The sequence below is a fragment of the Chlorocebus sabaeus genome, chromosome 21 (genome assembly GCF_047675955.1).
Source record: "Chlorocebus sabaeus isolate Y175 chromosome 21, mChlSab1.0.hap1, whole genome shotgun sequence".
Taxonomy (NCBI): Eukaryota; Metazoa; Chordata; class Mammalia; order Primates; family Cercopithecidae; genus Chlorocebus; species Chlorocebus sabaeus.
In genome coordinates, this window is record NC_132924.1 from 124,835,269 (window position 1) to 124,861,961 (window position 26,693).

Consider the following 26,693-nt stretch of genomic DNA (forward strand, 5'->3'; position numbering starts at 1 on the left):
CACGTGTGTGGATATAATATAGAATTATAAAGTCATAACATACCCTGATTGTGTATTGGCAACAGCTGTGTTGGTGGGGGAGGCTGTGGCAATGGAGTTGGCTGAGTGTTCGCAGGACTAAGTACAGCTGTAAATAAGTCTTCAACATCTTTTCCGCCAAGCTCTAGGAAATAAAACAGTAATAGTAACAAGATTAAAAGACTAGTAGGGTCATGGTGTGGGGAATGCCATTTTCGTAAACTAAAAAATCAAAACACATTTACCTGGAATTTTATATAATTTTCCAAGAATTGCTCCTAGAATAAATTTTTAAAAAAATAGAAACATTAACAGCTACTAATTCAATATACTGATACAAAATAGCATTTAACTGACACAGAAATAATTAGAAGTTAAATTATAACCATGCAAAAGTCTTTAAAAATCATATTTACTCAGGTCTTTTAGAAAGCCTAGATGTAGGGCAAATATTTTACCATCTGTGACCATTTTGTCTAGTTCGGGACTGAGGATCCCATCTAGCTGTTCTTCACTTAATGGTCGTGAACTCTGATTGACACTTGGCTGAGGCAAAGAAGGATCATCAGGGACAGGACCAATATCTAAAAGAGTAAGGAAAATAAATTTAAAGGTACATTCAGAATACTCACACAAAAATGTATAGCACTATTTACCTGTACTTAATATACAACAATATGATTAAAATAAAGAGATAGAGTCTATAATTCTGAATTAGAATTCTCATATCAATTTGGAGAGTCACTCAGTAAAAATTAGGCACAATATATTTGTATTAGGTGCCATGTAAAGTTCTATCTTAAGTAAAAACATTTCCTGAGGAACAAAAGAATACATCTGATTTTAACTTGCCAACTTCTGCCAAAAAAAAAAAAGAAAGAAAGAAAAAAAAAAGCTTCATTAAGATAGGAGTTTGTAAGAAATCTATATACAAATAATTGCTTTAATTTGGAAAACAGTGGTATCAAATGTACAGTTCAATTATGCACAGTATGTAAAAAGGAATACGTTTCGTATAAATAAATGAAAAGTCCTAAAATTCTCAGTGTTTAATATTGTCCTTTGTAAATAACTTCAATTATAGGTAGTATTTTAAAAATATTCTGTAGGCACATTCTGATTATGTACATTACATTTACAAAATTATAACATGCTGTAGCTCACATTTGTTGAGAGTCACATGTAAAAATGGTTTATCATCTACATTTTTTCATGCTTTCTCAATATTATTACTATTAAAAAGTAAAAATTTAGTCTGTTCTTATTTGATCTTATATTAGGAACTAGCTCTACAACATTTAGGTAATATTATAAATCACATATTAACAAAAAATTATTCATTAAAGAAAAACTATTGACAAAGTCACCCAAAGTACAGTACAGCTATGCTTTAGCCACACACGAAAAGGGAAAAGTAAAGTATGGATTAGTGACACATTAGCACTACTGATAAACAGCATGCACCTACAGGTTGTTTCAGCTGAAATCATTATAAAAAAAGAAGACTACTTCTAGTCAGCCATCATCCATTGCTCAGTTTCTTACCAAATGGAAAAGGTGAGCTCTCAACCTGGAAAGTGCATAAATCAAGACCTATAAGACCCAAACCAAATAAAATGGATGATTACCACAGGAGCGGGAAGTGAGGGAAAATGCAAACAAAAGAAGAAACAAGATACAGCAAGACTTTAAGGCAACGTGCCTTAAATGTGATGCAATTAGAAAGACAACAGAAATTAACTTGCATTATATCCCCTCCTAAAGCAGGAAAGCTGAGGTAGATCAAATAAAATGCTGAGTTCTTTAACAAAGCCAAAAACAAAAACAAAGTTACTGGGAAACACACAAAAGGCTAAACTTGTTCCACACACCATACACCTCTCACTCACATCAGAAACCAGAGAAAGGGCAAACAGCATTCATATATACCTGAATGATCAACTGATTTTGCTAGATCATCTGAAATTATTCCAAGAATGTCATCATCTGTGTTTAAAACTTCAGAAATATCAGCTAATGGGTCATCAGCAGGACCTAAATATAGTAAATATGTTTTTTAAAATTTCAGTATTTTCTCAGATACTAAGCCATTTGCTAAAAACCTTGAGTACAGCAGATACTGAGGCAAGTGGTAGAATAAAAACCTGAGACTCTTAATTTTACAGTAAAAGTTTTTCATAGCAAAGGAAACAAGGTTTTGAATTACAAAACTTTACTAAAAATTCAGACTATTTTGTCTTGTGACTAATATATATTGAGACAAAATTTCAAGACCTGTAGGCAATAAAAGTAAAACAGAATAAGAAACAAAGCAACTTGCTTTGCTGTAAGAAACAAAGCAAAAAAAACCATTTTGCTTAAGAAAGTGGCATGTCTAAAAGTGACATTGAGAAATTAAAACACAGTAGGAAAAGTTAAAATACAAAAGACAAATCTCTCACTCTTTAGAAATTCCATAGGGAGCGCAAGCCAGGTACCATCTAGTTAGTACTTCCAGCTTTGCTGTTCATACTGATTACTCATTCACTCATTTATTTAAAAAAGTATTTCACTACCCACAGAACTGTATCTATGGATCACATATGAGGCATTGCCCACTGGGCAATGACTGAAACAAAGTGCACGCCCTCAGAGGGCTTACTTTGTCAGAGGGAGTTAGTAAATAAATGACATCGCTATAAGTGCTATTTAAAGAAAAAACAAGGAAAAAGGATTAAAAATAAGCTGTGGGGATGTTGCATTAGACAGAGTGATCTGTGAAGACCTTTAGATGACTGAGCATAAAACTAAATGAGGGAGTAAGTTATATGCACAAAGATGGAGATAACCCTCCAAACTAAGGCAAAGCAGACATAAAGCCCCTGGGGCAAGCTGGGTTTGCCAACAAGAGAGGCCAGAGTGGTAACAGAAAAACTGTTGTAGGGATAAAAAAGAGGCAGCTAGGGCAAGATTGTGTAAGATCTTAGAGATCATGGGGAAGACTGGGTTTTATTCTGAAGTGTAATGAGAAGGTGTTGGGAGGTTGAAAGACAGATGACTAATATTTTAAAGGGAACATACTGGCTGCTCTATGTAGAACAGATGTGGGGTGGGAATTGGGGAGGGCTGGCAAGATCAGAAAAGGGCACTGGTGCAGTCTGAGAGGTGAGGTGATGACAGCACTAGGGTTCTAAGGAAAGCTGAGACAAGTGGTTGGCTTTGGGATGTATTTTGAAGGCAGAGACAAACACGTGGATGAATAAAAGGGAAAGAAAAGTCAAGGAGGATTCTAAGGGTTTGGCGCTTAACCAAGAAATTATTGCAACTCTTGTTTAGGCTTGCTTTAATAATTATATTAGTCATTCAGTAAAGAGAAACTGAAATTTTTAACCCATCTCAAGTTTATTTTTACTTAAAAGGGGGAGGAGGGCATAAATGTAATATTCCAGGTCAAATATTTCTGTCAAACAGTCGTGGTTCCATTATATAGTTTCCAAAATGTAATTCATACATAATATATCACATTAAGTTTTGTGTGCCCAAATATCCAGGAACTTTTTAGAGAAAATTATCTCAATAATGCATTTTCTAGATAACACTGTGGTTGAAAGAAAAAAATTCTGGGTAATTTTTTTAGGGGTCATATAGCAGTTTTTTGTTTTAAAGTAATGGAACTCTACTATACAAATTATAACTAATTTTTTAAAGACTGTTTTACAAGTTTGCTCCTACCTAAAGGATTTTATATCTGAATAAATCATTAAAATTGATATAATAGGCTATAATGAGTGACATGTTTTTAAAAAGCCTTTAGTCATTAATTTTCCATTATAAAGTGAAAAGAGTGGTTCAACTGCAAAGAACAATTAATCTAGGTTTTGAAATGGGTGTATTTTCCTGTCCTCCAAGTTTTGGCCTTATTGTAAAACTGTTCTCTCTTCAGTAGTTTTGTGGAAAAAAAATCAAATTAAGAAAAAAATAACTTATATCAATAACTTTCCTATATGTTCTCTGTCCAATTTCAATCCTTCTCCTTTTAAAACTCAACTGCACAGAGCTCCTATTTAAGTCTTCAAGTGGCTAGTTATGATAGTTACAAGATATACTTTAATCGTAAAATATCCTTTGAAGGACCCACAGGTCTTTCATTATACATTATTTTAACAACGTATTGACAAAGACAAGAGCAGGTCAATACTTAAAATGACAGAATTAAAGTAGGAGTTAAAAAATATCTAAAACTGAACAAACAAGCAGCATGACCTCACTACAAACAGTGAGGCAGACTGGACAAGCACCTGTGTCCAACAGAGGGTAAGATTGCTTCCAATTATTTCAAAAAGTCAAAATCAAAAATGTCAGTATTTCAATTCAGGATAATGCCAAGTTAATGAAGCATTAACTACTTAACAACAAAAGTCATTTTTCAGTGGGAGATTGCTTTAAAATTGTTTTTCAAAATGAGTTTATAAAATTAACTGAGTAACAAATGCAATCAATGGTAAAAAAGGAAGCTTACCAGAAGAACAATGATTTACAATTGACAGTACCATAAAAATCCAAGAAGTGAGAGAAACACTGATCACAACACTTACCTACCCAATGAGTTAAACTCCTAGAGCCTTGCTGACATTGCTGTAACTCTGTAAATGTATCAAGTTCTCATACCTTTCTGATTGTTAATAGTTCCTATAGGCACTGCATTTAGGATAATGATTCTCAACCAGGGGGCGATTTTGCCCACCAAAAGATATTTGGCAATATCTGGAGATACTTTTGATCATCATGAGGCCAAAGATGCTGTTAAACATCCTTCAATACACCAGAAAGCCTCCCTCCCACAACAAAGAATTATTGTCTCAATCTGTCAGTAGTAAGAAACCATGACCCAGGTCAACAGACTTCACTGTACTAAAACAGTATGCCAGCAAGTTCCTAACTACCCCCACATCCATTTTGGTTTCTCTGTTTTGAATTTCAGCTGTATGATTAACAAAAATCTATCTTAGATTTTTAGTTAAAAAAGTCACTGTTGGCCAAATTATAACCCCTCACATTGCCCTCAGCAAAGTGTAAACCAAACGTTTTCTTTCACAACTCTTGATGTTGGTACTAGCTACACAGGTAAATTAATTTGCTACATCTTATACACCTGTACACTTAAAATAGTTCCATTTACTAAATGTAAGTTATACTTCAATACAGTTGATTTTTAAAAGGCATATGAAGCCAAACAAAAACATTTCAAAAAGATTTAACTGAAAGGAAGACGTATGCCATATGATATAAATAAAGTATCCGTGAATGATTCTACATACCATGAGTTCCAGATTTTGTTGGAGCCGAGGATGAACTAAGTAGTGGATCCAACGAAGGATCCAAGAAACCTGCGTTCATGTTTGTTTTATATGAAAGCTGAGCTGCATCTTCTGATAGATTATCTAAACTTATCTTGCTTTGTCTACTTGTATCTAGAAGATCTTTTCCAAAGAAAGCTTCCTAGATGAAGATAAGCACATACAGAAATGGTTAGTTAGAAAATTCTAAAAGGACAATAGATTATTCTGTCATGGTTTTTGACAAGGAAGCAGAAATAACAGAAAAGGTATACATTTAACAATACAGAAACTGAATACAGAAGTATAAAAACACCATAGAAATATGCTGTCAATTACTTTATACTCCTTATTTTAAAAATAAGATATTTTTGGTAGTTTTGCTACAGAAAAAATTATGGAAATAAAACCACAAAATTATGCCAAAGATTTCTAGAAACTGCAGAACAGCTTCATGAATATTATTAATTTTTAGAGATTACTTGCAGAGGACAGCATAAGACTTTGATCTACAGCTTTAATATTTACTTCAGGTAGATCTGTAATCTCTTGATACATATATCACACTTATACTATAAGACTACTTACACTATCAGTCTGAAAGAGGGTTTTACAGTCAGTTTAGCCGTACTATGTGTGCAATATTTACAGCTACTAAAGGCTTGTGGTTTTCTATTTCTTTACACATATTAACATTTTTCCATTTCAAAATATTTTTAAGCTGGGTTCCTTGCAATGCCAAGATCTCTCCAAAATTTCTCAAAAATCAATACCAAAGACAAAAGGGAAGCACAGGTCCACCCCTTTAGCCTGCTTCAACCCAGGAGTTCTGCTTTAGTCTATTTCCTATGATGGGGTCTATCTGGAAAAAGGATCCTTCATAGAGGACAATTTTGCAATAGTTATCAACATTTAACACACTCTTGCCAAACATGCACAAAAAAGTTCACTGTAGCATATTTTGTAATGTCAAGAAGTAAAAATGGCCTTAATGTCTATCAATAGGCAAATAACTGTCCAACTTATAGACACTCATATTACAAAATACAGTAATTTTTAAACAGTATATAGCTCTATGTTATCAAAGAAAAGCCCTAAAATACATTCCTAAAAGAAAGCAAGTTGAATTATATATACAGTAAATTATAAAATACAGGTCGGGTGCAGTAGCTCACGCCTATAATCCCAGCATTTTGGGAGGCTGAGGTGGGTGGATCACTTAGGCCCAGGAGTTAGAGACCAGCCTGGGCAATATGGCAAAACTCTGGCTCTACACAAAACACAAAAATTAGCCAGGTATGTGCCAACATGCTGTAATCACAGCTACCTGGAAGGCTGAGGCACGAGAATCACTTGAACCCAGAAGGCAGAGGTTGCAGTGAGGTGAGATCACACGACTGCATTCCAGCCTGAGTGACAGAGTGAGACTTGTCTCAAACAAAAATAAAAAATTACAAAATTCAAATCAAGACTATTATAAGTTTGAAAAAATAAATTATAAAAAAGTTTCTGAAGGATAAATGCCAAATTATTAACAATACTACCTTATGAGAAAAGAGATTGGGAGTATGTGAAGTCTGGTAGAGGTAATGATATATCTGATTTGAAATTTTCACATTTTAAATGAAAAAGTTGTTTCACTTTGAAAAACCTAAAAATCCACAAAACTAGAGCAGCAGGTAGAAGAGGATTCATTTCTTACAATAAGCAATGCTTTTATCATTAGAAAAAAGGTTGAACAGCAGAAAGCATTTTAGAAGTTTAGAAAATCATTTAATGCCTTCAGTATAAATTTGAGAAATCTTAGATCATGATCAGCAAGAATTTTGTCTAATGACTCATGACTTTACTAGTGTTTATCAAAAACTGTATCACCCTTATTAATTTAGTGGGTTTTCCATTCCCTGTAGATAACATAAAGAGGTGGCTCCATGCACATGGTCTCTAAATGTCCAAGAAAACAGTACCATTAAAAAGACTTCCCTCATATCACACATAAACACACACACACACACACACGCTGAAAGTTACTGATGTGCAACAGGGGAATCAAGACAGCCCAGAAGACTAAGATCACAGCAATAATTGGGAAATTAGACCTAATAATTTTAAAGACTCTTTGCCAAAGTATTAAATGGCCAGCTTTCATACTTGCATAAACACCTAAAGAAAGTTTCTTAAATTTATATTATACTTTACACAAGGATCAATAGGAGGAAAGGCAGGTTGCCATCACAATATTCCTAGAAAGGACTATTAAGAAGGAAGGTAAAGGGAATCCCAGGAGAAAACAACAACAAACATGAAAAAAAAATTGGGGGACGCGCCCAAGATGGCCAAATAGAAACAGCTCCAGCCTCCAGATCCCAGCATGAGCGACACAGAAGACAAGTGATTTCTGCATTTTCAACTGAGGTACCAGGTTCATCTCACTGGAGCGTGTTGAACAGTTGGTGCTGGTCCAAGGGTGCAGCCCGACCACCAAGAGCTGAAGCAGGGTGAGGCATTGCCTCACTTGGGAAGCGCAAGGAGGAAGGGAATTCCTTTTCCAAGCCAAAGGAAACTGAGACAAACAACAACTGGAAAATCGGGTAACTCCTACCCTAATACTGCGCTTTACCAAGGGTCTTAGCAAATGGCACACCAGATTATATCCCACACCTGGCCCAGAGGGTCCCACACCCATGGAGCCTCCCTCATTGCTAGTAGAGCAGTCTGAGATCTAACTGCAAGGTGGCAGTGAAGCTGGGGAAGGGGCGCCCGCCATTGCTGAGGCTTAAGTAGGTAAACAAAGCCCCCTGTAAGCTTGAATTGGGTGGAGCCCACCATAGCTCAAGGAGGCCTGTCTGCCTCTGTAGACTCCACCTTTGGGGACAGGGTGGAGTCTAAACAAAAAGCAGCAGAAAGCTCAGCAGAGATAAATGTCCCTGTCTGACAGCTTTGAAGAGAGCAGTGGATCTCCCAGCACGGAGGCTGATATCTGAGAATGGACAGAATGCCTGCTCAAGTGGATCCCTGACCCCTGAGTAGCCTCATTGGGAGACATCCCCGACTAGGTGCAGACCGACACCTCACACCCTACACAGCTGGGTACACCCCTAAGATTAAGCTTCCAGAGCAAGAATCAGACAGCAACACTCGCTGTTCAGCAATATTCTATCTTCTGCAGCCTCTGCTGCCGATACCCAGGAAAACAGGGTCTGGAGTCGACTTCAAGCAAACTCCAACAGATCTACAGCTGAGGGTCCTGACTGTTAGAAGGAAAACTAACAAACAGAAAGGACACCCACACCAAAACCCCATCAGTACGTCACCATCATCAAAGACCAAAGGCAGATAAAACCACAAAGATGGGGAAAAAGCAGTGCAGAAAAGCTGGAAATTCAAAGAATCAGAGCGCATCTCCCCCTCTAAAGGAACACAGCTCATCGCCAGCAACAGAACAAAGCTGGACAGAGAATGACTTTGACGAGTTGAGAGAAGAAGGCTTCAGTCGATCAAACTTCTCAGAGCTAAACGAGGAACTATGTAACCAGTGCAAAGAAACTAAAAACTTTGAAAAAAGACTTGATGAATGGCTAACTAGAATAACTAATGTAGAGAAGTCCTTAAAAGAACTGATAGAGATGAAAACCATAACATGAGAACTACGTGACAAATGCACAAGCTTCAGTAACCGACGCGATCAACTGGAACAAAGAGTTTATCAGTGATTGAAGATCAAATGAATGAAATGAAGCGAGGAGAAGTGTAGAGAAAAAAGAGTAAGAAGAAATGAACAAAGCCTCCAAGAAATATGGGATTATGTGAAAAGACCAAATCTACATCTGATTGGTGTGCCTGAAAGTGACAGGGAAAATGGAACCAAGTTGGAAAACACTCTGCAGGATATCATCCAGGAGAACTTCCCCAACCTAGTAAGGCAGGCCAACATTCACATTCAGGAAATACAGAGAATGCCACAAAGATACTCCTCGAGAAGAGCAACTCCAAGACACATAATTGTCAGATTCACCAAAGCTGAAATGAAGGAAAAAATGTTAAGGGCAGCCAGGGAGAAAGGTCGGGTTACCCACAAAGGGAAGCCCATCAGACTAACAGCAGAGCTCTCGGCAGAAACTCTACAAGCCAGAAGAAGTGGGGGCCAATATTCAACATTCTTAAAGAAAAGAATTTTCAACCCAGAATTTCATATCCAGCCAAACTAAGTTTCATAAGTGAAGGAGAAATAAAATCCTTTACACACAAGCAAATGCTTAGAGATTTTGTCACCACCAGGCCTGCCCTACAAGAGATCCTGAAGGAAGCACTAAACATGGAAAGGAACAACAGGTACCAGCCATTGCAAAAACACGTCAAAATGTAAAGTCCATTGATGCTAGGAAGAAACTGCATCAACTAACGAGCAAAATAACCAGCTAATATCATAATGACAGGATCAAGTTCACAGATAACAATATTAACTTTAAATGTAAATGGACTAAATGGTCCAATTAAAAGACACAGACTGGCAAATTGGATAAAGAGTCAAGACCCATCAGTTTGCTGTATTCAGGAGACCCATCTCACATGCAGAGACACACATAGGCTCAAAATAAAGGGATGGAAGACGATCTACCAAGCAAATGGAAAACAAAAAAAAGCAGGGGTTGCAATCCTAGTCTCTGATAAAACAGATAAAAGATCAAAAGAGACAAAGAAGACCATTACATAATGGTAAAGGGATCAATTCATCAGGAAGAGCTAACTATCCTAAATATATATGCACCCAATACAGGGGATCTCGGATTCATAAAGTAAGTCCTTAGAGACATACAAAGAGACTTAGACACCCATACAATAATAATGGGAGACTTTAACACCCCACTGTCAACATTAGACAGATCAACGAGACAGAGTGTCAACAAGGATATCCAGGAATTGAACTCAACTCTGCAACAAGCGGACCTAATAGACATCTACAGAACTCTCCACCCCAAATCAACAGAGTATACATTTTTCTCAGCACATTGCACTTATTCCAAAATTGACCACATAATTGGAAGTAAAGCACTCCTCAGCAAATGTAAAAGAACAGAAATTGTAACAAACTGTCTCTCAGACCACAGGGCAATCAAACTAGAACTCAGGACTAAGAAATTCAATCAAAACTGCTCAACTACATGGACACTGAACAACCTGCTCCTGAATGACTACTGGGTACGTAACAAAATGAAGGTAGAAATAAAGACGTTCTTTGAAACCAATGAGAACAAAGATACAACATACCAGAATCTCTGGGACACATTTAAAGCAGTGTGTAGAGGGAAATTTATAGCACTAAATGCCCACAAGAGAAAGCAGGAAAGATCTAAAATTGACACCCTAACATCACAATTAAAAGAACTAGAGAAGCAAGAGCAAACACATTGAAAAGCTAGCAGAAGGCAAGAAATAACTAAGATCAGAGCAGAACTCAAGGAGATAGAGACACAAAAAACCCTCCAAAAAAATCAATGAATCCAGGAGCTGGTTTTTTGAAAAGATCAACAAAATTGATAGACCACTAGCAAGACTAATAAAGAAGAAAAGAGAGACGAATCAAATAGATGCAATAAAAAATGATAAAGGGGATACCACCACTGACCCCACAGAAATACAAACTACCATCAGAGATTACTATAAACACCTCTATGCAAATAAACTAGAAAACCTAGAAGAAATGGATAATTTCCTGGACACTTACACTCTCCCAAGACTAAACCAGGAAGAAAATGAATCCCTGAATAGACCAATAGCAGGCTCTGAAATTGAGGCAATAATTAATAGCCTATCAACCAAAAAAAGTCCAGGGCCAGACGGATTCAGAGCTGAATTCTACCAGAGGTACAAGGAGGAGTTGGCACCAGTCCTTCTGAAACTATTCCAATCAATAGAAAAAGAGGGAATCCTCCCTAACTCATTTCATGAGGCCAACATCATCCTGATACCAAAGCCTGACAGAGATACAACAAAAAAAGAGAACTTTAGACCAAAATCCCTGATGAACATCGATGCAAAAATCCTCAACAATATACTGGCAAACCGAATCCAGCAGCACATCAAAAAGCTTATCCACCATGATCAAGTGGGCTTCGTCCCTGGGATGCAAGGCTGGTTCAACATTCGCAAATTAATAAACGTAATCCAGCACATAAACAGAACCAAAGACAAAAACCACATGATTATCTCAATAGATGCAGAAAAGGCCTTTGACAAAATTCAACAGCCCTTCATGCTAAAAACTCTCAATAAATTTGGTAGTGATGGAAGTTATCTCAAAATAATAAGAGCTATTTATGACAAACCCACAGCCAGTATCATACTGAATGGCCAAAAACTAGAAGCATTCCCTCTGAAAACTGGCAAAAGACAGGGATGCCCTCTCTCACCACTCCTATTCAACATAGTGTTGGAAGTTCTGGCTAGGGCAATCAGGCAAGAGAAAGAAATAAACGGTATTCAGTCAGGAAAAGAAGAAGTCAAACTGTCCCTGTTTGCAGATGACATGATTGTATATTCAGAAAACCCCATTGTCTCAGCCCAAAATCTCCTTAAGCTGATAAGCAACTTCAGCAAAGTCTCAGGATACAAAATCAATGTGCAAAAATCACAAGCATTCTTATACACCAGTAACAGACAGACAGCCAAATCATGAATGAACTCCCATTCACAATAGCTTCAAAGAGAATAAAATACCTAAGAATCCAACTTACAAGGGATGTAAAGGACCTCTTCAAGGAGTACTACAAACCACTGCTTAAAAGGGGACACAAACAAATGGAAGACCATACCATGCTCATGGATAGGAAGAATCAATATTGTGAAAATGGCCATACTGTCCAAGGTAATTTATAGATTCAATGTCATCCACATTAAGCTACCAATGACTTTCTTCACAGAATTGGAAAAAACTGCTCTAAAGTTCATATGGAACCAAAAAAGACCCTACATTGCCAAGACAATCCTAAGCCAAAAGAACAAAGCTGGAGGTATCACGCTACCTGACTTCAAACTATACTACAAGGCTACAGTAACCAAAACAGCACGGTATTGGTACCAAAACAGAGATATAGACCAATGGAACAGAACAGAGCCCTCAGAAATAATACCACATATCTACAGCCATCTGATCTTTGACAAACCTGACACAAACAAGAAATGGGGAAAGGATTCCCTATTTAATAAATGGTGCTGGGAAAATAGCCTAGCCATTAAGTAAAAAGCTGAAACTGGATCCTTTCCTTACTCCTTATACGAAAACTAATTCAAGACGGATTAGAGACTTAAATGTTAGACCTAAAACCACAAAAACCCTAGAAGAAAACCTAGGTAATACCATCAGGACAGAGGCATGGGCAATGACTTCATATCTAAAACACCAAAAGCAACAGCAACAAGCCAAAATTGACAAATGGGATCTAATTAAACTAAAGAGCCCCTGCACAGCAAAAGAAACCACCATCAGAGTGAACAGGCAACCTACAGAATGGGAGAAAATCTTTGCAATCTACTCATCTGACAAAGGGCTGATATCCAGAACCTATAAAGAACTCAATCAAATTTACAAGAAAAAAACAACCCCATCAAAAAGTGGGCAAAGGATATGAACAGACACTTCTCAAAAGAAGACATTCATACAGCCAACAGACACATGAAAAAATGCTCATCATCACTTGCCATCAGAGAAATGCAAATCAAAACCACAATGAGATACCATCTCACACCAGTTAGAATGGCAATCATTAAAAAATCAGGAAACAACAGGTGCTGGAGAGGATGTGGAGAAATAGGAACACTTTTATACTGTTGGTGGGACTGTAAACTAGTTCAACCATTGTGGAAAACAGTGTGGCGATTCCTCAAGGATCTAGAACTAGAAATACCATTTGACCCAGCCATTCCATTACTGGGTATATACCCAAAGGATTATAAGTCATGCTGCTATAAAGACACATGCATATGTATGTTTATTGCGGCACTATTTACAATAGCAAAGACTTGGAATCAACCCAAATGTCCATCAGTGACAGACTGGATCAAGAAAATGTGGCACATATACACCATGGAATACTATGCAGTCATAAAAAAGGATGAGTTTGTGTCCTTTGTAGGGACATGGATGCAGCTGGAAACCATCATTCTCAGCAAACTGTGGCAAGAACAGAAAACCAAATACCGCATGTTCTCACTTATAGGTGGGAATTGAACAATGAGATCACTTGGACACAGGAAGGGGAACATCACACACCAGGTCCTATTGTGGGGAGGGGGGAGGGGGAGGGGGGGGGGATAGCATTAGGAGATATACCTAATGTAAATGACGAGTTAATGGGTGCAGCACACCAACATGGCACATGTATACATATGTAACAAACCTGCACATTGTGCACATGTACCCTAGAACTTAAAGTATAATAAAAATAAATAAATAAACAAATGTAAGAAAATTAAAAAAGAGGCACAATGTTGTTCAATAAAAAAAAAAAAGATGAAAAATTTAAAAAAAGGTAAACCAAACTATAAATGGATTTTTTTCCTGACCAATTAAATGATTGTTTTAAAAAAACAAAGGTACAAAGCTAGGATATAAGAGATTGAGGGGAAAAATATCTATAAAGGATATACAAAAGGTAAGGCACTGGTTAGACACTTTACATACATACTCTTACTGAACCTCTGAGCATTTCTGAGAGACACCATTATGTCACAAATGAGGAAACCGAGACAGAGATGTTAAATAGAACAAAATCACACAGCTAACTGGTAGTGGAATGGTATTTAAACCCTCTGACTTTCTAGGCTAAACTCTAACATGAACACTGCCATTAAAACGTTAGTAGCTACTGAAAAAGAAAATTGAGGAAGTTGTATGTTAGTTGAAAGGCAGTGTATTTTAAAACCAATTAAACTAGTAATAGCTAACTGGAAAATTAATGTAAAAAATAAATACAATTCAGGCAATGAAGGGTTATCTGTGTAAGCCATAGTTTCTTAGGGGGAACAGATCAGATGAATAGTTTTCTACACTGAAATTAGGATGGACTCTCAATGATAGTCTGTTCCAGTTCAATTTTAACACATGAAGAAATAGAGGCCAGGAAGGATGAATAACATGCTTAGGAATTTACAATTAGTTAGATGCAGAGCCAGATGTTTAATCTCAGTACCATTTCTAATATTGAGCTATTTCCATCGTATCGCATGGCCTTAAACTCTGACTTAATGTTTACAAGATGAACTAGAAAAAAACTTTTTTTGGAGTCTACATCTATCAAACATAATTTTTTCATACTGAAAGATATTTTTCTGATGTGTATTTTGGAAAACAAAAAGAATACTGCTTAAATCTTTGGTTCACCAGGCCTCTAAAAGTGGTTAACGATTATTAAAGCTATAACTTTGACTGAAAAACCTATCTTAAATCAATGAATATAACTACTGTAACTTGTATTGGCAAAGGAAATTTCAACAGAACTTGGGTGTGGGGTATACATAGCTATAAATGGCTTGAAGATTGAGTTTTTCCTACCCCAAAGTCTCCTTGTTACATCTTATAGAATACTTAGAAGTGAACAACTGGGATTAAAAAAGCAATTTATGGCAAGTATCAAAGCACACAAAAAAGTAAACTTAATTTTTACAGACCCCTGGAAGGTAAAAGTGGCATTTATGATGACTAAATGAAAACAAAACAAGTAAAACATTAACAAAAACAACAAACCTATGTTTTATAACTCAATACATTCTATTTCCTCAATTAACAAACCATGTAAAATAATGTAAAGCAAAATATTACTTGTAAATAGGCAGGGAAAGTTTCTTCAAGCTTATTTTTCCTTTTTCGGTATCTCTTCTTTATTTTTTCAGTACTTTCAGTAACAGAAACAGATTCATCAACTAAAGTATCTGGTAACTGCTCACTCCAGCCTGAAACAACAGTCACATTTATAAATATGTGGCATTTAAAATTTCTAGACAAACCCACTGAAGGTAATTTTATACCTTACCAATGTACACACAGTTTCATATAAACAAACAAGCTTTTTCAACAAAAAATCTCAAATCAAGTTTATTACTTTTAAGTGCCAAAAAATTTTCATTTCATGCCTATTTAGTATTAGCATGTTTCCCATTTTCTTAATAATAGATTTCTTTACAAAGCAAAAGCTTATTTATTTATTTAAACACATTTTGTTAAAGAGTAAAAAGATAATAATAAATACCCAAAGCTCATGAGTATGAGGAAATGGCAACTTACAAACTATTGAGGCAAATTCAGTGGGTACAATTTTTTGTAGGGTGGATTGAGAATACTCAACAAAAACCTTAAAGAAAAAGTGTGTCCTTTAATACAGCAGTTCCAAGCTCAGAAATTTATTATAAATTAATTATTTGTAGGATATACACATTGTGAAAACATGACTATGAATATGCCAATAAATATGCAATGAACACTCATTCTTGAAATCAGAAATGGAAATAAATTTGGGGACTATGAAACTAGCAAAGAAACAAGAACACAGCTTAAATTTGACAAATAAACAATCAAAGATATTCTCAGATGCTTCATGATGGCAGGGCAAACGGTACATCCTTCTGAAAATCAGTATGAGCACTCTACCATTAGACTACATAAGTGAACTGACTCTTCTGAAAACTAGAAACAGACAAACATTTTTTACAACCATCTTTTTAAATGCAGCGTAACCTAGCCAGAACATAAGGAATCCATGAAAAACAAAAATTAAGGTAAATAAGGAACCACAAAAGCAAGCAAAAAAGTAAAAGCTCTCCGAAATTTGCTGAAATCCAATGACCTCAAACTCCATACGAACTCAAATCCTTTCATCAATAAAAGGTAGTAAGGCTTTTATTGAGTAACAATAAGAGGCAATAAGGCTCTTATTGACTGTAACATTTTAGGAAGCTCTTTCCAACAGAAGTATCAAGACCAAGGGGTTACATTAAAAAAAAAATTTTTTTTAAGTCAGTACTATACCATCATCTCTGCAAGGTAACTGCTCAGAAATAGAGCCTGAGGAATCTTTCCTGATCACAGATCTTTTGGTTTTCCCTTGCCCAGTTCGACTTCTTTGCCGCACCATAAATCCACCAATACCTATTCAAAAAAGAAATTGGGTAAACTGATAAATAATTTCTCCCTACATTTCCACAGTACATAGGATAAAACTGCTTTATCTTGAATAGTAAGGCATTTTCCGAAATTAAATCTGTGCTAATCTAAATCAATAATCTGATTTTTAGGTAAAATAGAAGTTAAAAATAAGCAAAAAAAAAAAAAAAGAAAAAGAAAAAGGAAAAGGCAAAGCCACTGTTATCACTTATCAAACAGAATATAAAAAGACCTGTGTGCACTTCCTCTTCTAAACAGTATTGGTGTAAATATCAAACACTAAATTATGCTGGTTTATCTATTTGACAAATATTAGTACCTCATACATCAAATTACGGTCATGCACTGCATGATGATGTTGGTCAACAAAGGCTTGCATGCTAAGACAGTGGTCCCATAAGATTATAATGGAGCTGAAAAATTCCCACCACATAGAGACATTACTGTAGTTATAACACTGTCGCATAATTACTTTATTTTTTAAAATGGATTTAGGGTACCATGCAGCCTAAGTGTGTAGTAAGCTATACCATCTAGGTTTGTGGAAGTGCACTCTATGATGTTCACACAAGGATGAAAACGCCTAATGATGTATTTCTCTGAACTTAAGTGATGGATGACTGTATTTATATACTAACCAGCTAGATGACAGAAACATTCTTTGACTGATATGATTTCAGGGGGATGGTGTCCAGTATTCCAAGGTATGAGGGTATTTATACATGGGATACATAGAGCCCTGAGGTTAAGAGCATGGAATCTGGAGTCAGACTATGTAATTCTACTCACTCACTAAATACTTCTCAATGCCTCAGTTCTTTCACTGGTTAAAAATGGGGGTAAGGCAAAGCAGCTTCTCATACATATGTTAAATGTTAAGTGAATTGCTTAGAATAGAGGTCTGGTACACAGTCAACACTATAAGCTTTTGTGAAATGATATCGCTGTCGAGCAACATACTCCGTGACCTAATGGGCCCCTCATTTAGAGGGTTGACTTCCATGTGAGGCAGAGGAAAAGAAAAAAAACAGTAAATACAAGTTCCTGGAAGAAATCTGCAAAGTCTAAAATTTAAAGTGCACTTATAAGCCTCATGATTAGGAAGAAATGAAATCATTTTCATAAAATGATTTAGATGCAACTAATCTTAGGTCCTTATTATAGATGTGACCTATTTAAAAGACGTTATCTTTCAAGGTCTCACAGAATACAAATGAAGAAAGTTCTTCCTTACATAGCAAAAGGGATTTAGATCACTCTTACCAATAAAATGTAAGCAATCAGAAGCATAAAGATTGTACCAATCCAATTTAAAACCTCATTGGTAAACAGACATTAATAAACTGCCTAAGGAAAGCCTACTCAATACCTGTGAAAAGCGGGAAAAAAATTTTTTAAAATAAATACATAAAAGCCTACAACTTCTGTACTGTGACAATTTCAATAATTTTTTCCAATAAGGCAAATAAAATCGACAAGCAAGACCACTTTTCTCTCCACTCCTGAGGCAGATAAGAAATAAGAGTGTTTAATCCGTCATAGTTTTAACTGGAATATAAATTCTAGGAGGCATAATAACTCTCTTGTTCCCTTTCACGTTTACTGGCACTCCTGCACAAACATTGAAATCAGTTTTTTCAAAAAAAGATATTAGAAAGTGAATACTGAAAATTAAAAGCGTTACAGAAGTACACATCCAGAGGAACTATATAAATGGCCTTCAAAGTCCAAGTATGAACAAAAGCCAATCTAGTAAAGCATTTAATAAAATGGTTAACATTTGGGATAAGGTATTCAATAATGATTCATTGTGAAGTATTCACATATTCAAAATAAAGAACTCTTGAGCTAAAAAGTTGTATTCAAATAGTTTAGTTCTTTAATTTATATGCACATATTTTTGTTTAGACAGTTCTTAATCCTGAATAATTTTAACTGAAGTCTTCAGTACTGTATTTTTCTTAACCAAGTATTGATGATATTGAAATGGCTACCTCAGACACTATACCTGGTCTGTATGGTTTCCTTTTTCTCTTTTTGACACCATCTGTTCCTTCTACTCCCTTAGTTTCATCATCCACAGCTTCCCGCTCAGGACTAGATTCTGATTTTCCATCACAATCCATAAGTTCTCCTTCTGGAAAAAAGTAAATATATACACAAAATTGGAAAAACCTATCAAATACATAATCCCTACATAATGGAGAATACAAAGCAGGGTTGTTGCTGAGCCATTTTAATTGCACATCCCTGTTGGTAGGGAAAGTATGAAAGCAGACAGAAGCCCCAAATGGTTGCAGAAATTGTGCTGCTTAGTGCAGTGTTCCCATGAAATAAAACATAATAATCAGAGAAGGGGAACACAGAACTCAGAAAGAGTTCTGTTAAGTGCAATCCATTTGCACTTAACAAATTCACTTCTTTAATTATGTCTTCAGGTCCAGGTCTCTAGACCAGAACTCTCTTCTGAGCTTCAACCACAGCTATAATTGAATACTACCTAGTTACTGAAAACTGTATATCCAAAATGAACTACTGATTTAAAATAAACTTTCTTTTTCCCATGTTACCTATCATCATTAAAAGGCATGGACATGTAACCTGGAGAAGACAAAGGCCTGGAAGACCACCGTAATCATTCCTAATCTCTTTCCTCCCACAACCAAGACTCCTCAATACCTCTGAAATGCATTTTATCACTCTCTATCACCATCTTAGTCCAACCTCAGGTGACTCACTATTAATACAACATGCTGTTACCTAGTTCCCCACCTCAAAGCTTACCTCTCTCCAATCAGTTCTTTAAATTACTGCATAAATGATCTTTCTATAAATATGTATCAATTTTCTGCTTAAAATCCTTTCATGTCTTCCCAATGCCCTCAAAATAAACTTCAAATTGCAAGGCCCATTACAACAGCCTTTTGTAAACTTTCCAGCTTCATCTCACTCCCACCAGTGAACTATATTCAGTTCTTTGAATGTATCAAGCTCTTTCTTCCACTATCTTCCCCAATTTCTGCCTTCTACCTAATTTATCTTTCATGATTTATTCTAAACTTCACTGTATTGAAGAATTCCTGATATTTAGATAAGGTTATGTCAAACAGTATACGTTCCTATGTACGAATGTCATGCTTCATTTTAATTGGTTCTTTAAATCTGTGTCCCTGCTGGAGTGTATTCTCTATGAGAACAGGTACACAGATTTTCTTAGTAACAGATGTATTGTTAGCAGGATACCTAATACATGTTCAACAAATACTTCACTGAATGCGGTAAATGGAATGCTTAGAGAATGCTATTTTGGAGAATGCTATTTTAACACTATGTAATCAAACTTTTCCAAGTTATATATGCTTTACATTGTATTACAGGAAAAAGACATGTTTATCAAATACATTTTAAAATCAAGTTGTTAACTCCTTCAATATTCTCAGTATTAGAGATAACATATTTCTCTAATGGCATGAACAGGGTATGCGTCTTTTGTTTTTTATTATATTTGGTCTATATTTGAAGCCAATTCCATAACAATCTGATAATGGCTATGAACTTATGACTAAGCCATGAAAAGAAAAGTTTATAGGCCAGGCAGGGGGGCTCATGCCCATAATCCCAGCATTTTGGGGGGCCAAGGCAAGTGGATCACTTGAGGTCAGGAGTTCCAGACCAGCCTGACCAACATGGTGAGTCCCTACCAAAAAAACAAAATTACCCGGGCGTTGTGGTACACGCCTATAATCCCAGCTACTCAGGAGACTGAGGCAGGAGAATTGCTTGAACCCAGGAGGTGGAGGTTTCAGTGAGCTGAGATTATGCCATTGCACTCCAGCCTGAGCAACAAGAGCAAAATTCCATTTCAGAAAGAAAGAAAGAACAAAAGAAAGAAAGAAAGAGAAAAGAAAAAAGAAAATTACTGAAACACAGCAAGCACCAAAGATGACAATAACAATTGTTTACTTTCAAATAAACCCACCTAAAAGTTAATGGCAGGGAATTTGGGGTGAAGGTGGCAGGCTAAATCCATATATTAAAATTTCATTCTCCTGAAACTCTACTAAAAACACACGGAAATAATCTATTTTTAAAAGATAAAATCAAGCTGGGGCATGGTGGCATGCCTGCAATCCCAGCTATCTGGGAGGCTGAGGTGGGAGAAGAGAATTGCTTGAGCCAGGAGGCTAAGGCTACAGTGAGTTATGATCACACCACTGCATTCCAGCCTGGGCAACAGAGAAAGACCCAATCTCCTTAAAAAAAACAAAAAAAAAAACAAAAAAAAACAAAAAAAAAAACCAGACAACAGGAAAGGAGAAAAACAACAAAGTTAAATTCTCAGTTGAAGGCAGAAAGAACTGAAAAAAAGAATGCAGTTTATAACAATCCTCAGAAGGCTGAGAAACTAGGAAAACTGGCTACCTTTGGAAATAAGTGGGAGAAAACCGAAGCAACAGTGCTTTATTTAATTACCTACAGAAGTCATACTCCCTACACCTGCTTCCTAGGTTTACACACTGAGAAGCTGCTACTCTCATTCACGGGATGCAGGATTCCTGGGTGACCTTAAACGGAACAATGGGATAAAGACTGAAAATAGGATGAAGAAACTATACTAAATGTGGGCATACTAAATGTGGACAACCTCATCCTGCTCCCGCTGCCGTACCCCATGTTTCCCCACTAAATTCTCAGAAAGCTCCAAGTATGAGGTTTGAAAAGACTGTTGTGGGGAACCTGATCAGTTCAAGAAGAACATCTAAAGATACTGAAACCAGAGGGTTCCCCAAATGGTCAGCACAAATCACCCCACTAAACTTACAAATTGACAAGGACCATCACATACTCAAAGCTTTCCAATCAACTACTTAATTCCTTTCTTAAAAAATAAAAATAGTATCTATCCAGTCTCCATCTTTAGTTATTCACTTTTAATCATGCAGGTACAATAAAGATTATCTGATGATGGTCTATAACAAGCTTGTCCAACCTGCAGCCCAAGATGCTTAAAATGTAGCCCACTACAAGTTCATAAACTTTCGTACAACACTATGAGACTTTTCATGAGTTCTGTTTTTTTTGTTTTGTTTGTTTTTTTAAAAAAAAGCTCATCAGCTATCATCAGTGTATTTTATGTGTGGCCCAAGACAATTCTTTTAATGTGGGCCATGGAAGCCTGAAGATCTGCAACACCCCTGACAGAGACCTGAAAACATAAAAGACAATTTGGAATTAATAGACTAAGTAGGAAGAAAAAAATTTTTAAAAAGATTAAAATCCTCTGAGGGATAAGGTAAGATACCCATGAGGCAAGAATAGGATGCTACAAAAGAAACATTCAAAGGGAGGAAAGAAAGCTCATGAAATAATTGAAATAACAGAAATAAAAACAAAACTCAGTAGAGGAAGATAAAATAAGGACATGAATGGGAAAGAAGCAGAGAAAAACTGAGTACGTTTCACATCTGAAAAGCAGAATTCTAGAAAAAGAGAGGGAATTGTTGTCAATAATGCAGTTCAAGAACATCTCCCTGCCACTGAAGGATATAAGATGGCAGACGGAAAGAGACCACTCAATGTCTAACAAAACAGATTTTAAAAATCAAAAAGAGACAAAAACAGACATTATCCTCATGAAATTTTAGAACACTGAGGACAAAGAATTTCCGAAAATCCTAAGAGCTCCTAAGAAAACACAGGTCACATAGAAAGAATCGAGTTCTTCATATACTAGAAACTAAAAGGCAGTGGATCAATGGACTAAAAATGATAAATGAAAACGTATTTCCAACCTGGAAAAGATCAGTCAGGTAGGAAGGTAAAATAAAGACATTTTCAGAAGTATATAATGCCCAAAACTTACCTTCCACACATTCTCTGTCAGGGAGCTATGGAAGATATGTTCCACCCAAATTGACGGAAGAAATAAGAGAAATTAATGAAACTGCAGAAAACACATGTAACACAGGAGAGAACACAAGATGATCTCCAAGATGATGAAGAAGAAATCCCTAAATTAATCATATGTAATGGTTTGTGGCCAAGGATAGCACTGGATCTAATACAAAGACCACCTTTCAACTGAAACAATGCACACGAGGACAGTAAAACCCAAGAGAGCACTTTTATTGATGAGGTTCATAGTGACACCAGTAAGCATACATGTTGAGACAAATGGCATAAAGTAGCACATACAGTACCCTAACACAAGTGGTATCACTGAAGGCTAAAGTCTCTTCTAATTAACATATTCACAAGGGCCTTCTGATTCCCACAGGCCGCAATAAAGAAAAATACTGTATCGGCCAGGCGCGGTGGCTCATGCCTGTAATTTCAGCACAGCACTTTGGGAGGCTGAGGCGGGTGGGTCATGAGGTCAGAAGATTGAGACCACCCTGGCTAACATGGTGTAAACCTGTCTCTACTAAAAATACAAAACAGCCGGGTGAGGTGGCGGGCGCCTGTAGTCCCAGCTACTCCGGAGGCTGGGGCAGGAGAATGGCATGAACCCGGGAGGCAGAAGTTGCAGTGAGCCAAGATTGCACCACTGCACTCCAGTCTGGGCGACAGAGCAAGACTCTGTCTCAAAAAAAAAGGAAAAAAAAGGAAAAGACCATATCACCCAAACATGAGAAATTCTTCCATATATGCATACTTGTATCTAGATGACTAATCTCTGGAAAGTTATAAGAAAACCACTGGTTCTTTCCAAGGAAGGGATGGCCTAGAAAGGTAGACTAACTTAACATTGTTCACTCTTTTTAAGACCTTTGTATTTCTTATAGCTATTGCCTATTCAAAAACAAACCTGTAACAGGGAAAGAATGAAAGCTTTTCTTCAATATTTGGGACAAGGCAAGGATACCTAATCTTAACACTTACATTCAACATAGTCCTAGCCAGAGCAATCACGTAAGAAAAGGAAATAAAAAGCATCCAAGCAGAAAAAAGGGGGCAAAATTATCCCTGTGTGCAGATGACATGATCCTGTATGTAGAAACCCCTAAAAATTCCACAATTACTAAAATAAATGAATTCAGTCAAGTAGCAGGATACAAAATCAATATACAAAAATCACATGCGTTTCTTTATACCAATAATGATCTGAAAAAAAATCAAGAAAACATTTCCACTTAAAATAACACCAAAAAGAATAAAACACTTAGGAACAAATTTAATGAAGGAAGTAAAAGGTTTATATACTAAACATTATAAAATATTGACAAAAGAAACTGAAGACACAGAGCCGGGCATGGTGGCTCACGCCTGTAATCCCAGCACTTTGGGAGGCCAAGGTGAGTAGATCACCTGAGATCAGGAGTTCAAGAGCAGCCTGGCCACATGGCGAAACCCTGTCTCTACTGACAATACAAAAATTGGCCAGGTGTGGTGGCAGGCACCTGTAATCCCAGCTACTTGGGGGGCTGAGGCAGCAGAACTGCTTGAGCCCAGGAGGAGGTGGAGGTTGCTGAGATCGCGCCACTGCACTCCTGCCTGGGCAACAGAGCGTGACTCTGTCTCAAAAAAAAAGAAAAAAACTGAAGACACAAATAAATATAAAGATATCCCCATGTTTGTGGACTGGAATAATACTGTTAAAATGTCCATACCATCCAAAGTGATCTACAGCTTCAATGCAAATTTCCAAAGGCATTTTTCACAAAAATAAAAACCACAATTCTAAAATTTGTATTAAATCATAAAAGACCCTGAATAGCCAAAAGAATCTTGAGAAAGAAAAAGTAGAAGGTATCACACTACCTGATTTCAAGTTATATTACAAAGTGATAGTTATCAAGACAGTATGGTACTGGCATAAAAACAGACACATGGATCAATGGAACCGAATACAGAGCCCAGAAATAAACCCAAGCATATATTACAAGCTAATTTTTGACAAGTCCAATAAGATACAACAGGGAAAAGATGGTCTCTTCAATAAGTAGGGGTAAGAAAACTAGATATCTATATGCAAAAGAATGAAACTGGACCTGATGCCTATCTTACACATCATACACAAAAAGCAACTCGAAATGGATTAAATACCTAAGACTTGAAACCATAAAGCTCCTACAAGGAAATATAGGAGAAAAACTCCTTGATATCCTCCTTGACAATGATTTTTTGGATATCACACCAAAAGCTCAGGTAGCAAAAGCAAAAACAAGCAAGTGGGACTACATCAAGCAAATAAGCTTCTGTATAGCAAAAACAAAAACAGGGTAAAAAGGTAGCACAGACATTAGGGGAAAATATTGGCAAACCACACATCTGATAAGGTGTTAAAATCCAAAACATATGAGGAACTCACACAACTCAGTAGCAAAAAACCCCCAAATAACTGGATTTTAAAATAAACAAAGGACCTGAATGGCCATTTTTCCAAAGTCACACAAATGGTCAAATGGTGTATGAAAAGAAGCTCAATACCATAATCATCAGGAAAATGAAAATTAAAACCACAATAGATATCATCTCATGTCTCTTAGAATGACTATCATCAAAAAGGCAAAGACAAAAGTGTTGGTGAGGATGTGTAGAAAACGAAACCTTTGTACACAATTGATAGGAATGTAAATTAGTATAGCCATTATTGAAAACAGTATAGAGGTTCCTTTAAAAAAATATAACTACCATAAGATGCAGCAATGCCTCTGTTGGGCATATATTCAAAGGTAATAAAATCAGCACCCGAGAGAGACATCTGCACTCCCACATTCATGGCAGCATTACTCACAATAGCCAAGATATGGAAACAAACTAAGTATCCTAATGGACAATTTACTTATCCATTCAAGGACAGATGAATGGACAAAGAAATTGTGATGTATGTATGTACATATATAAGTCCGCCCTTAATGTCATCAATAGGTTCTTGGGAACTGAATGTTAAGCTAAATGAACATACAGCATGTTCTCAAGTAACACTGTTTCCTTCAATCTAATTTTGGTATAATGCAATGAAAAAAAAAATCGGGTTTGTCATACTTTTTTTCCACCTCTTAACCACAGTTTCTAAGAACTTACTGATGACAATGAGGACTTAACTATACAATGGAATAGTTGGCCTTAAGAAAGGAGATACTGCCATTTGTGACAACATGGATGAACCTGGAGGAAGCTATGCTAAGTAAATTAAGCTAGACACAGAAAAATACTGTATGATCTCACTTAATAAGCAGAATGGGAGGCAGGGGGGTGAGAAGCTGAATATATAGAGAGCAGAATGGTGGTTATCAAGGGTCTGGGGATGGGGGATGGTTGGGATGGGAAGAAGTAGGTCAGAGGGTACCAATCTGCAGTTAGGTAAAATGAATAATTCTAGAGATCAAATTAATACACAACATGAGAACCATAGTTAATAATATTGTGTACTGAAAATTTGCTGAAAGAGATTTTACATGCACACACACACACACACACACACACACACACACACACACAGAGTAACTATGGAAGATGAAGGATACAGACATCTGTCTGACCATAGTAATCATTTCACTATGTATACAAAGCATGTTGTATACCTCAGATATGTATAATAAAAATAAATGAAAAAAAACAAAACAAAACAAAACCCGTATCCTACCTGCAAAAACAGTTTCAAATGCATTATGTCTTTGGATTTAGCAAGGAATTCACCTTTGCAGGCCCACCTACATACGACATTATAAATATACCAGGTGATTCACTGTATTATTCACAGTAAAAGATTGAAAGAAACCCAAAGGTCTATCAACAGGGGAAAGAACTGGTAAATTAAGTTGCTTATATTTCCGTATAAAGGAATATTTGCACCCATAAAAAAATGAAGGACAGTAAAAAGTAGCAAGACAAGAGGAACAAAAAACATATATATATCTACACATTTCCTCGTACATGCATAAAACACATCTAGAAGGTTACAGAAGAAACCTCCGAGGTTTCTGGAGATGTAAACTGGGGGAATGAAGGCAGGGGAAAGGGAGAGACTTCACTGTGTTACCTTTTTATTCTTTTCCAATTTTAAATCATTTGAATGTGTAACTTGTCTAGAAATCAAATTTTAAAAGTTGAGGGAATTAACATTACAGAAAGGAACAAACTTCAAGAAAGCAGCCACCTTCACCAGGTGGATAGTTTACCGCACTCTTCCCACTCTACAGTAGTTACTGAATGCCAGTCTCCTCCCTCCACTCAGTCTGCCCCACCTGCTGGCCTGGTGC

At 36.5% G+C, this 26,693-nt stretch overlaps 1 protein-coding gene across 12 annotated transcripts in view; it reads right to left on the bottom strand.

Moving 5' to 3' along the window:
* KMT2C (lysine methyltransferase 2C) overlaps positions 1-26,693 on the bottom strand; it is a 290,786-nt gene that overhangs the window by 60,149 nt on the left and 203,944 nt on the right. For 8 of the 12 annotated variants that reach the window (XM_073009508.1, XM_073009512.1, XM_073009517.1 and 5 more), the window contains 9 exons: positions 18,497-18,625; positions 16,354-16,473; positions 15,151-15,281; positions 5,316-5,496; positions 1,948-2,052; positions 1,564-1,611; positions 477-602; positions 264-296; positions 44-163 (listed from right to left, as the gene is read on the bottom strand). In XM_073009508.1, the coding sequence (XP_072865609.1) occupies positions 44-163; positions 264-296; positions 477-602; positions 1,564-1,611; positions 1,948-2,052; positions 5,316-5,496; positions 15,151-15,281; positions 16,354-16,473; positions 18,497-18,625 (993 nt within the window). The remainder of the gene's footprint in view (positions 1-43; positions 164-263; positions 297-476; positions 603-1,563; positions 1,612-1,947; positions 2,053-5,315; positions 5,497-15,150; positions 15,282-16,353; positions 16,474-18,496; positions 18,626-26,693) is intronic. The other 4 variants (XM_073009518.1, XM_073009519.1, XM_073009513.1 and 1 more) reach the window with 2 other exon arrangements.